The sequence below is a fragment of the Diceros bicornis genome, chromosome 4 (genome assembly GCF_020826845.1).
Source record: "Diceros bicornis minor isolate mBicDic1 chromosome 4, mDicBic1.mat.cur, whole genome shotgun sequence".
Classification (NCBI taxonomy): domain Eukaryota; kingdom Metazoa; phylum Chordata; class Mammalia; order Perissodactyla; family Rhinocerotidae; genus Diceros; species Diceros bicornis.
The window spans coordinates 88863950-88877364 of record NC_080743.1 but is presented as its reverse complement, the minus strand read 5'-3'; the positions used below and the strand labels follow the sequence as shown (position 1 = coordinate 88877364).

General features: G+C 42.9%; 1 protein-coding gene across 1 annotated transcript in view; it reads right to left on the bottom strand.

Moving 5' to 3' along the window:
• The window catches only part of SEC16B (SEC16 homolog B, endoplasmic reticulum export factor), a 34880-nt gene extending 22660 nt beyond the window's left edge, over positions 1 to 12220 (bottom strand). The window contains exons 1-9 of the mRNA XM_058539998.1: positions 11889 to 12220; positions 10504 to 10616; positions 9580 to 9700; positions 8721 to 8829; positions 7378 to 7522; positions 6593 to 6744; positions 6129 to 6190; positions 4624 to 4759; positions 3908 to 4142 (exon numbers count right to left, since the gene is read on the bottom strand). Of these exons, the coding sequence (XP_058395981.1) occupies positions 3908 to 4142; positions 4624 to 4759; positions 6129 to 6190; positions 6593 to 6744; positions 7378 to 7522; positions 8721 to 8829; positions 9580 to 9700; positions 10504 to 10616; positions 11889 to 12184 (1369 nt within the window). The 5' untranslated portion in view covers positions 12185 to 12220. The remainder of the gene's footprint in view (positions 1 to 3907; positions 4143 to 4623; positions 4760 to 6128; positions 6191 to 6592; positions 6745 to 7377; positions 7523 to 8720; positions 8830 to 9579; positions 9701 to 10503; positions 10617 to 11888) is intronic.
• Positions 12221 to 13415: the final 1195 nt, after the last annotated feature.

Genomic DNA, 13415 nt, shown 5'->3' with positions numbered 1-13415 from the left:
TCTAGGCCGTGGGATGGGAACGGAAGTGACGTCCGCCGCTTCCAGGTCTGGCCCATAGAACCTCCAATGGCCAATCCTCCATGGCCTTTTCCTCATCCACTGGCTGGAATGAAGACACTTCTGGGAAACCTTAAAGACTATGTGTTGAGATGGTTGAGCCTCCTACATCCTGAGTCCCTGAATGACGACATGGAGGAGGGCTGCCCCACTGACCTGTTCACATGCCCTGTGCTCTCATATGAAGAGAAAGCAGCTGCTATTCTGTTTGAGTCAGTACACACACAGTTAACCTACCCCACCCAATACCACAACTGTTTGTTAACTATAAAGTGCCTTCATATGCCAAATTCATGACACCATTAACGTGGTGAGATGGATTAGAGGTGCAAATTTTAAAACATACCCACATTCACCTTTTCATTCAATTTTCAGAATTATTTAGTAAGGGCTTAATCTATATGTGAGGTTTTGACCTCGTATTAATAATTTCCTTAGTGCCCCAAAATAATGTGATTTGAGGACAGAAAGTCACTCATGAGGTAATTCCACCTCAAAATGAAAATGTCTTTGATCATCCCAACATCTCCCCATGTTATCTTATTTGAAGAGAGAAAGAGAGAACAAATTTAAACAGCCACAGGGAATTCAGCCTCACATTCAGTATAAGTAAAAAAATGACATTAAGAGTTACTCTTTTTGTATGTTTAAACTATTTCATAATAGTATTTTTTTAAAAAGGAGTTAGTAAGGGCTGGCCTGGTGGCGCAGGCAGTTAAGTGTGCGCCCTCCGCTGCGGCCGCCCGTGGTTCATCGCGGGCGCGCACCGATGCACCGCTTGGCAAGGCATGCTGTGGTGGCGTCCCATATAAAGTGGAGGAAGATGGGCACAGATGTTAGCCCAGGGCCACTCTTCCTCAGCAAAAAAGAGGAGGATTGGCAGATGTTAGCTCAGGGCTGATCGCCTCACAAAAAATAAGTAAATAAATAAATAAAAATAAATAAATAATAAAATACTAAAAAATAAAAACAAAAAGGAGTTAGTAATGATTGCTTGGGAATCACCAGTTTACTCAAAAATCTGCTCCTCCAAAATATATGTGAAGAAATTGAGAATTTATATCAAGGATATCAGTCTCACACAGTGCCAGAAATAAGACCCCAGTCAAATGTCAATAAAGGTTTTAAAAAAGATATTTTCGCATCTAGTTCCTCATGAATCTCTCTGACCTTCCATAGTACTCTGTCCCTCCTGTGCTCACCTTTAGGTCCAGGTAGGACAGGTGGGGTGGTGGGTGGTGAGAAGCCCAAGCTCAGGCATCAGACTGCCTGATCTAAACCCTGGCTCTATCACTTACTAACTTTCCTCATCTGTAAATACATAAAATAAGAATAGAACCTAACTTAACAGCGTTTCTATTAAGATAAATGAAATAATGCATGTAAGATTTAAGTGAGTGCCTGGAACACAGAAAGAACTTTTTAAATATTTGCTTTTGTTATTGTGGTGTTGGTCATTACTTATCTTTCTAAAGGGGTCATCATGGATGTATCTCTGTATCCCTCACTGGATTCAATACTTTAGATGTAGTAGTTGCTTAATGAATATTTATTGAATAAATAAATCACTGGTGAAATTGCAAGTCCTTATTATATAGTGAATATATATATAGGGGATGGCTATAATTTGATCCCACTAATTTTCACTGAGTATCATGTTTAACGCTCATTTAAAAAATGACATCATATACAAAAAAACCCAGAGATTAAAGATTTAAATGTAAAAGTGAAGTCACAAAAGTACTTCAACTTCATTTTCATAAATTAATTTTGAAGTAGGAAAAGGCTTTATAAATATGGCCCCCCAAAATTTGTGATTTTGGACAGAAAATCCTAAAAAAAATAAAGAGCTTCTACAAATCAATAAGTGAGAATCAAAAACCCAACAGAAGAAATGTGGAAAATCCATGACAAAAAAGTCCACAGATTAAAAGATATTCAACTTCATTTATAATAAGAGAAATGCAAATAACTACACTAAATTAAATATTTTTTCACCTCTCAGACTGGCACACGCCAAAAACATTGGAAACATACTGCGTTGGTGAGAATGCGGGGAAACAGGCACTCTTATATGTTGCTGGTAGGGTAAGGGCACCACCTCTAGGAAGGCAATTTGTCAGTATCTATCAAAATTACAGACCACATACCCTTTGACTCAATACTTCCACTTCTAGAAATTTATCATAGATATATTCTCTCACACAGGGCAAAATGACAATGGTTATTCATTGCAGCATTATTTGTAATAGCAAGAGACTGGAAATAATCTAAACATCAATCTATAGGGGTTTGGTTAAATTAATTATAATTTATCTATAGAAACCTATGTGGCTATAAGAAATAATGAGGAAGGTATTTACATATTGTAAGGAGCAGGGGTCAACGGAATGTGGCCTGGAGGCCAAATTCAGCCCACTGCCTATTTTGGTAAAGCCCACAAGACAAGAATAGTTTTTACATTTTTAAATGATTGGAAAAAATCAAAAGAAGAATAATATTTCATTGTGCATGAAATTTACATATAATTCAAATTTCTATGTTCATAAATAAAGTTCTATTGGAACACAGGCACACTCATTTACTTACATAGTGTCTGTGGCTGCTTTCACACTGCAACAGCAGAGTTGAGTAATTACCACAGAGACACTAGGGCCTGTTAACCTGAAAATATTTACTGACTGTCCTTTCACAGAAAAAAATTTGCCAACCCAGTATATTTTCTAAGATATTTTGTTAAATGAGAAAAGGAAGGTAAAGAAATGGTAATATAGTATGCTATAAGAAAAAAGAGAGGAAATAATTGTATATACATAAAACATCTCTGGATATATCAGAGAGAGAAATTGAGTGGCTGGAGGGTGAAGGCATCCCTTCCCCCATTATATCTCTTTTATCTTTTGATTTTAATCATATATTCAAATATTTAAGTTTGCCTTAAGACTTTTCTGAAATGTGAGTTCAACTTCAAATTTTAAAAAGGCATAAAAAAATAGGTAAATATGTGAGGTGATGGATGTGTTAACTCGATGGGGGAATCCTTTCACAATGTATATATATATATATACACACACACACATATATCAAATCATCACAGCGTATACTTCAAATATCTTACAATTCTACTTAAGTCAAATATACCTCAAAAAATTTTTTTAAATAAAAATAGTCCAATTTACACATCGAAAAATTAAACAAGTCATCATTCTTCATTTGTTGAATTAAAGTATTCAATATTGGTAGGCATACCTTAGAGATAGCTGGTGGGGGTACCATTTGTAAACAAACTTTCTGGAAACTAATTTAGTGTAAATATGAAGAACCTTTCAAAAGTGCATACCCTTTAACCCAGTAATTTCACTTCTAGGAATCTATCCTAAAAAAATAATAAAAAGATCTGCCAAAGACTTATGTAACAAGATGTTCAAATTGTATAATTTATAACGGGCGACAAAATTGTGAAGCTAGCCTATATATTCGATAGTGGATTGGTTAAATGAAATATCATACACTCATACAGTGGAATATTGTCCAACCATTTTAAAGTGGTACATTTTAATGCCATGGGAGTATTTCACCAAATAATCTTAAGTGAAAAACAGAAATAATTGTGTAACTTAATTTGATTTTAAATATATATGCATAGAAAAATGCCAGGAGTAAGTATATCAAAATGTTAACAGGCATGATCTTTTAATGGTAGACTGTGGATGTTTTTATTTTTTTTCTTTGTACCTTTCTGAACTTCTTAAGTACTATAAAATGAGCATATATTCTCATATAATTAGGGGAGAGGTGAGTGGTGTGGATGGCAGGGACTTTTTAAAAACAAGCTTGAGGGGTCCCATACTTGCCTTCTTCCTTCCGTAGTAGAGCAGTTTAGTGAATTTCTCCACGATCTGCACAGGCATCTCCATGCTGGGGGGAGTCTCCCCAGTGAGCAGGTTGCGGGTCCCTAAGCTCAGCACTGGCCAGTCCTCATCGGTCAGATTGATGAGGTTGGCCACAGGGGGCTGCCTCCTGAACTTCTCCAGCTTCTTACAGTCTTGCATCAGCAGCTCCGCAACGTCAGACCCCGCCGTGGACTGCAAGGCAAAGAGGGTCGTCCTGAGGGACAATGCCATGCGTCCTCATGCTGGCAGGCCAGGCTGGAGAAGGGAGGCACCAGAGCACCTGCCTTCTTCAGGAGGAGGCCAACATGCACCACAAGGCGGTGCTTTCTTGGATGGTTGTATTTCAAACTTCACCTTCACTCTCAGTTATTTCCTGCCTGTCAGGAGCCACAAAGCTTCTGTGAAATAGTCACACTCCCATAGGTGTGTTACTTGGTTGCTGCAGTAACCCAAGAACTGTACAGTAACCCCAGGCCAGGCCAGAAGGGCAGCGGAAAGGTTAGCATTAGCAGACTGGCCTTGACGTCTGAGCAATTTTTCCTGTGGGGCCATTTGTTACTTCTTGAATATTACCTTTTATAGTCATGCCATAAGCTAAATCTTATCTATCCCAGGAAGACTTAAACTTCAACCCAGCCTGCGTCTGCCCACACATCAGAGGAGTAATACTCACCCCATTCTGCCGACAAAGGAGAACCAACAGCTGCCACAGTAGAGCCAAGTCTCTGCTCCCCGGTGTGTCAGTTTTGCGGCTCTGAGCTGCTTTCTGCTGGCAAAATGTCATGACATCCACCTTGTGCACATCTTCCCTGTGGAGACATTTCAGGGAGCAGAGAGTGAGGGGCAGACTCTTCCCAGTACGGGACCGCAGGCTCCTCCTGCAATGCGAGGGTGCCGGCTGGGCTGGGACTGAGATGGATGTCTGACAGCCCAGGACTGGGGAACGAGTCTGCAGCTACAGGAGAGTTGTTTCCTCGTAGAACAGGAGGGGACTCCGGACAGTCTCTCGTACACCCTCTCCATTTTACAGATGAGGAGGCTGATGCCCGGAGGCCTGAAACAACTACCTAGGGCAGCAGGTCAGAGCCCAGACTTTGGAGTGAGACAACCCTGGGCTTAACTCTAGCCTGTGCTTCTCAGCTTCCATAACTTTCTTATCTCCTCTGAGCCTTGGTTTTTTCCCCTAAGATAGGGATAATTTTAAAAAATCTATCTCCGTACAAAAAGGACTTAGCAAATTGTGTAGCTTATGTTAAGCACTCAATCAATGGGCATTATTATTTACTCCAGATCATTCAATAAAATCAACACCAAGTTGGGACCAGTACTCTAGTGTCAAAATACCCAACTCGGTCTCTACCCCACATCTGCATACCTGTGTGGAGGAAATAGAGGCAACACTCATTTTTACTAGAAGGAACTGTCAAAATACTACGTGGGGATTTTCTTGGAGGAGGAGATTCAGGATAAGAATACATTTATATAATAGTGATGATACTTAAAGGGCTTCCACGTGCACAGCCACTGCTTGGAATAGGCAGAGCTGGTGTTACATCATTTCTTAAATGGAAAACTAAGGCTCGGAGAAGGCTAACTGACCTGTCCGCCACGGTACTTCTAGTTAGTAGGATGCCTAGGCCTAGGCCCCAGGTCCTCTGACACCAGCCAGGACTCTGCACAAAAAAGGCCGCCCTAAATATTTATCAGCAACTAGGAATTTAAAGGCAGTTCTAACTCAGTCCTGCAGAGGTCAGACTTGCACACTGTCCAGTTACTCAAACGCTGACCATGTTCTCTCTCCAGAAAAAGGCAAGCATTTTTTTCCCCTATGATTCACTTGACTATGATTTCCCAGGCTATGCTCCACTTTTCCACTAATATCTATTAAGTACACGGAACACTAAAATCTCCTGTCATGTAGTCTCTGCAAAACGGAACTGATTTCAGATTTTTAAGCCTTTAAGTTAATTTTTCTTTCTGCCCTTGAACTATCGAATTCCTTGTCAAAATGGCTCAGGCCACATTTGGCTCTATCTTGTAGCACAGAGAATTCTACTCCAATGGGGATAGACATTTTCTTTCCAGAAAGCCAAAAGCAAATCCCCAAAACACTGTTCTGGGCAGGAAGATTTTGTAGGTTTCAAAAGCCCTTACTCAGCAGCTGGTATGGTAATTTACCTGATCAGGGGTCCTGAGAAAGTCCTCATCTCCTCTTGTTCCTCAGAATCATTTAGAATAACCTGGAACAAAAATAAAATTTGGTCTTCAAGACTATGGCCACCCAATGCCCCTTTCAGTCAAGTCCAGTATCAGAACCCAGGCCGTGGTCATAGGATGTGACTCAGTGCCCCATGGAGAAAGCAGAGGACAAAAATGAGTTCTCCAGTTGCTGAAAATGAGCCAATAGCATCTCAGGAAAAACATAAGTCTAGCATCCCTTCTTTCAGAGAAGAGTCCCACCCATTCCTTCACACACACACACACACACACACACACACACAATCCACAGGATGCATGGCCCAGTTCCCCCATTCCTGGAGATGCCCATTCCTGGAGCACCCCATTCCTGGAGATGCCCAGGCTCAGGTAAAAGGAAGCAGGGAGCAGCGTGCTGGCATGCCAGGGACACAGAATGTTGTTACCTCCATGCTGTGCAGTTCAACAAGGGCCGTTTGTCCATCACTGGGAAAGCTGGGACCCACACACACCAGCTGACCTCCTGGCCCAAAACTCACAGGCACATGAGGGACATAGAACTTCATGGGTGCCTTGGGACCAGCTGCCGAGACATCCTCTGACCAACAGACACAGGTGGACACTGTGAGCATTACTGTCACTGCTTTGCTTTACTTTAGAAATATGCCACAGACACATTTCTGTCCAAACTCCATCTGGGACTAAGATAAGATTGTGGGAGGGCTACATAATCATAAGAAGCCCATGCTCCAAGTCATATTTAGGCCTCTGAGAATACGTCAGAATATAATGCAAGGATTTGATGGTTTGGTCCAAGAGATAATACACCAGGCCCAGACTCTCAGTGATAGTGAGAGGCTGGGGACTCTCTGGCTCCTGTAGCCCCAATACTCATGACAAGTCTCCTACATCCAGACAAAGCAGTTATGCTTTGTGGTCTGCCTTTGCTTTACCAAATTGGCTCAGGTCGTCACTTTCTTTACTTGTTAGTTAAAAGTACCTCTGAGGGCCTCCTCTCCCAGCCTGAAGATGACTAGGGGCAGTGTTCCCTTTCAAGAATCAGCTATGATGCAATATCCAATTCAAGAGCCCATGAGACCTACATAAGCAAACGAGGCAGACAATGATCCACTCTAGGAAATACAGGGTAAGGGTAACTTTCCAAGAGACTTGCCACCCATCCCTCTTCTCATCAGACTCAACCAACTCCTTTAATCACTTCAGGACCCACCAGCCTGAATGGGACTCCAAGCGGCTGAAGCCAAGCGGTCATACGGCTCAGAGGCATCTGTCATGTATTGACTGAGCTCGTAGCTGCTGGAGCTGAGACCAGACTCGTGCTGCCGGAGAAGGTTGGACTTGTTGGTCAGTGATGGCTGAAAGTTAAAAACAGTGAAAACAGAGGCGAAGAATCAGAAGCAGTTTCAGAGAAATGGTCCTCCCAAGGGTTCCTTCAAAGCAACAAAATTCAAACTTTCAAATAAATGCAGTGAATGTGGATGTGTTGAAAGGAGAAGGGATAATTCAATTGACATGTATTTGCTAAAGGATGCATTATGTCCTAGTGGAAAGAGTGCAGTCCCTGGGGTCAGAGGGCCTGAATTCAAATCCTAGCTTTGTCAACACCCTGCCACTCTGACTTTGGACAAGTATCCTAGGGTCTCTGAGCTCAGTACTCTTATCTGCAATATGGATAATCACATCTGCCCTCTATAGTTCAAGTATGTACTCATGCATTCATTCACCAACTATTTAACAAGCACCCACTATGCTGCAGGCGCTATGCGTCCCCTGGGGATACAGACATACAAGAAATTCATGGAACTTACATCCTGGGAAGATACAAATAAAACAATGGGTGCAAAAGCTCCTTGTGCACTGTAAAGTGCTGTAGCTGTGTGTGGCTGCTGTTATTGTGTTGTTGTCACTCTTAGTCATCATGATATGTGCCCTGCCCTGTTCAGCATTAGGTATACAGAAGAGACTGTTCTCAAATCCAATCAGGGAAACAAAATTAATACAAGACTGTCAACAATTAAGAGCTCGTTTCTATAGTATCTTTGCAACTTTTCTGTAAATCTAAAATTATTCCAAAATAAAAGTTTATTTTAAAAAGTTAGGAGCTACAAATTAAGGCCCAGCTGGTATACATGGTAAGATTTTAGAAGAGATGGAAAAGTCAAGAAAGGTTTCAAGCTCGCTGTTCAGACCCGAATTAAAAGATTCTAGCAACTTCCTGGGTAAACCAAATTGCTAGTCCACTGAGGTGCCGGTGGCAGCCTCTTCTCTTTCCCAGTACCACAGAGTGACTTGGGTGACATTTCCTGATCCAGCCAGTTTGACATAAATGCAAAAGAGCCAGATCAGGGCCCCAGACCCACAGGTTGGAAACAAGAAGGCAAGGAAAGGAGGAGGTGGGTGTGGAGGCTCTGCCAAGAGAGGAGGAATGGGACCCCTTCAGACTGCTGGCACAGGAGACCCTCCCACCCCCAAGGGCCCTGCCCTGCCACTGCCAATGATGTCAGATGTGATGCCCCCTCACAGGCCACCAGCCCCCAGGTCACTTCAGGTTACCTTATTCTTCTGTGCCCCAGTTTGTGGACTCTCTGGAAATAGGTCCCCAGGCCTCTCCTGTCCAGAGTTAGAAGCAGGGCTGTCTTCATAAGGGTTCCGACTCTGAAATCTGCAGCAAAGTGACAGGAGCAGATGAGAGGGGGTCCTGAGCTGCTCTCTGCTAGAGGCTGTGTTGCTGTGCGGGCAGGTGTCAGGTCAGCCCATGTGCCACAGGAAAAGCATTGTCCTCCTATTCACCTCCTCAATCTATTAACACCAAAAAAATAGGAGCTCCGGGTTCCATAGTGCAGTTACTAGAAGTGGCCCCAAACCCTGTGGACAAGGGTTGGTCTCTGCAGCCTGACATCCTGGAATGGCTTAAATCAGAGGAGTTGGGTAGGTGAGTTCCAGGCAGGGTAAAGGCACCGGGTCCGGGGGCCCTAGGACAGGTACTTGCACAAAAGGCATTTCCCTGCTCGCCTTATCCCAGGAGCTATCCCATTCTCGGGGCACAGGAGTGGGCAGAGGAGAACACCCCAGCCCCAGGCAGGACCCAATCATGAGAACGTTTGCAAGTCCATATCTGTTCTGAGGCCAACATAAAATTCAGGCTGTCCTTTAGGATGGAGCTCAGGTAACCTCCCAGGACTCAGACTAGCTCAGGTGTGGGAACTGCCTCTCAGAGTTAAGAATCTCTCCTCCCAGGGTCCATGTTAATAGCTGGCCAGGGCCATCCTGGGCTATCCCACATCTCCGTGGCCAGGACAAAAGCAGCCAGGCATCCAGAGATGAGGGACAAGCACCAGATGCCATAAGATTTGCCTAACATAGTCTGAGTTTGGCTGAGTCATGTTGAACTGGCCTCTCCTTTCACACTTACTGGAACTGGCTCTCACCATTTGTTCCAAACGGACTATTCTGGTTTTCACGATCGTGTTCACTGAGGTATTTTTGATCTCGATAATCTTCATGCCAGATATAAGGACTCCTTTGCCTTGGCACTGCACCCTCAGAGAAAACAAAATAAAGACAGGTCACTTCCTCTTCCTAAAAGTGCAGAAAGACACTAGCAAGCTGTGAGGCTAAGTTATTGGTGTAAAAACACGTTTGCCAAATTGAATAAAATTGACAAGTGAGAGCTACCAATGAAAGTCCATAAGATGCCCCACAGTCCTCTCTGAACCAATTAGCATGGCTTTGTACAATTGTACAATGATGGGGATCATGTGGGTATGTGGGGTGTATGTGTGTGTGTATAATTGTGTTTTCACTGTTGAAACAGATTTCTCTTTGCCAGCAGGTCAGAAGCTGCCATTAGCACATACCTAAAGCCTTACCATTAGCATAGGGTATAAATTCCTATTGGTGGATATCTGCCACCCTCAGGGTAAATGATGGTCAGACTCATTACAGCCTAGCCACACTTGATGACTTCATGGTTAAGAACTGACTTCACTGTTACTCGGTCAGAGACTATAATCTTGGCTATAATAAGGCGTAGAAGAAAAAATGTGGATGAAGTACAAACTATCCATAATACTAGTAACATAATGATAGTTTCAGTACTATCATCTACATGTACAAAGAAAAGTGACTCCTTCCTCTCTCTTCTCCTCAAGACATCTAGCAGCAATGTCTTTGCTGTGGCCTCATCTGGCCAAGACAGAAGCAGGTGGGGGCCGGGGCTCTACAACAACCGAGCAGGATGCCCAAGGGGAGGCTCTGAGTGTGGCTCCTCTGGCCTCTGCCCTGTCTATCAGACCAGCTGCACCATCCCCAAGGCTTCTTGGAGATTATTCCATACCTCTTTCTTCCTGTAGCTGCTGTGGGTATCCATGGTGATAATAACCTCCATAAGCATATTCTTCCCTTAGGGTTGGAGAATGATAGCTCTGATATGGATCCTCGAGGCCTGGCCTAAAATATCACAAAGAAGGCCAGTCAAAGCCAACAACTTCAGAGGACAGAATTATGACCCCCGTCAAGAATCTGCTTTAAAGCCACAGTTAATTCTAGATCCTATAAACAGAAAATCCAGAATCAGAGCAGAAGTAGAACCTTTGTTTCAAAACAAGGCTGGGATTTTTATAGCAAAACCATAAAGTATGTCATTCTCCTTCCCCATGATCTCCCTTACTCCTCAAATACACACATCTAACAAGATGTTATCTTAGAAAACCCTTTCCTGAGATGACTGTGTAAATACCCAATATGCCATTGTAACTCCCATGCCTACTGCAGATGGAAATGAGTTGAAAAAGTTAAGTTGGACTACCTTAAATCTGATTGCTTTCATTGCCTCTGTCCTTAACATACCTTCCTTCGAGAACTTAACAATACAGAGAGATTAGTGAAAGGAACAACATGTTGTTAGTATTTTTGTCAACTAATAATTCTTTGGTATTTCATAGGAGCAAAATTCTTTACAGTAATTGTCATAATTTCAACCCCAAATCTGTAGGCAGGTAAGTATCACCCCACCTGGAAAAGCTTAAGTAGAACATAGATGGCTTGCAACAGTCCATAAAATATTAAGTCCAGTGCTATCAATTAGAAGCAGGAGCAGGAATTCCAGATTCTCCCAGAATATTCTCACTGAGACCTCTTCATTCTGAACTTGGAGCCTGCAAGCTGATATCTGTTTTCTCTGAGGTTGACTTTTTTTTTAATTTCCACTCATTCATTATCCATTCCACGCATGCTTTTCTGTTTGCCTATCACTCTAGGTACTGTTCTAGGCACCAGGACTCTTCTTGGTGCCAGTGGTGTCATGCTACCCCTGGGTCAGAGTCGTCCAAAGACAGCAAGAACTCTGTATAGGGATCCCTAGGAAAGGCTTTTCCATAGTCCACAAACATTGCCTTTTGCACTCCCGGAGTGAGAGGGTTTCACTTGCCATTTTGAATTTCCCCATTCTTTCTACCCTCTCGCCAGCCCCCAACACCCAATCACATTATGATGGCTTCTTTAAGAAGCTCCACTAGGGGAAAAAGAAGAGGGAAGTACTATCTTCAGTCACCAAAATCCAATTTGGGAGGGGAAAGGGTTTAGCTAAGTCAAGGTAGCAGTGTGGAGAAGGAAAAAAAACAAAGAGAGCTCGAGAAATAAAAGGAAAAGGAAGAAGGAAAAGAACAATCAGTTCATAAGCATTTAGGAGAGCTGGGTCAATTCCAAGCTCTAAAACCATACCTTGAATACAGCTGAACGGGATAATAACCTTCATAACAGTCAACCCCAGACACAGGCTGATGCCATTCCCCAGGCCTGGACACGTAATGAGGCCGCTGGTGGTCTGCCCTGGGGTTCTGGTGTGGCTGGGGGCTCCCTCGGATGTCTTGCCATTGGTAGAACCTCTCTCCATTGCGCCAAGAGTGAGGAACAGGCCGATGATATCCGTCTCTCCAAAGCCCTCGGTCTGGATCCTTTGACGATCCTGTGGGTCTCCCCCCTGGCTGAGGCGGTCGCTGGGGAACCCAAGGTTGCATCCCTGACTGTCTGAGTTTCTCTTGTGTTTTGAATCAGTTGTGTAGTTATTTTATCTTCCTATAGACAAAACAAAAAGACAAAAAGAAAATTATCATCATTTTAGGCCTATATCCAAACATGATGGTTGATTAGGTTTTGTGGAAAAAGCACCTATGATCCTCAAAATCTTCTATCTAAAACAAACCACACTGGCACTGATACAGAGATATCTGGAAAAAATCTCAAGCAGATACATGAAAGAAATAACAAGCTAGACAATTATGTTGATGTTGCTTAAAAAATTTTAAAGTATATTTGGAGCAATAATGGGTGTGGGATGCATGGGAGACAGAGAACAGCAATAGATGAAGCTCCAAAACACTATCAAAGCATTCCAATTAAATAAATTTATTCCACCAGCAAATATTCATTCAACACTTACTATGGAGGCTCTACGCTATCAGAGAAATAGAGAGGGCCTTGGGGAGGTTCAAATCCTTCAAAAACCAGAGTTCAGATCCTAACTCCGCCACTTACTAGCAAATTAATTTTTTCAAGCCTCAATCTCCTTACCCATAAAATGGGGACCATAATGATTACCTTGCAGGGTTACTGTCAGAGCTAGAGATAACATATAAAAAGTGCCAAACATACTGCCTGGTATACAGTAATCATTCAATAAACAGTAGTGTTATCAGAGATAAAGATTAGGGTAGTGTGAGTGGCTGAAGACATTTTAAATAAAAACAAACTTAAACTGACCTCAGAGGCATCTTTTCTGAATCCTTAAATAAACCTCTTAGAAGAACTAGGCTCTATAATATGGCCACGCCTGCCCCTCCTCCAGGGGAGCCAATGAGACGCAGGTTTGGGATTGCTTACGTGAGAAACTAGAGAACCGTGTCTCAGTAATCTTCCTGGCTGGAGATTTTAAAACCTGGAAGTCTCCCCATATCAAACTAATTTTCCCCACTTATTCTCCAAAATGGGAAATAACTCCAGAGGATGGATTGCCTTCCAAGCTCCTCTGCCCGTATCACAGAGAAGCACCTGCCTCCAGCTGCCTCCAAAGGGAAAGCACACCAGACCTTACTCCTGTTCAGGGATTCGCTTGTGTCAGGAACATACGTTAGCTCCGTCAGACCGCCCATTTTTTCTCCCCTGGGAACTGTTTTAGGTTGCCAGATTCTGAGGGAATCCAGTTAACTTGCTCTGGCTCCTGAAACTCCCAGACTAAAGTAAAAATTCTTG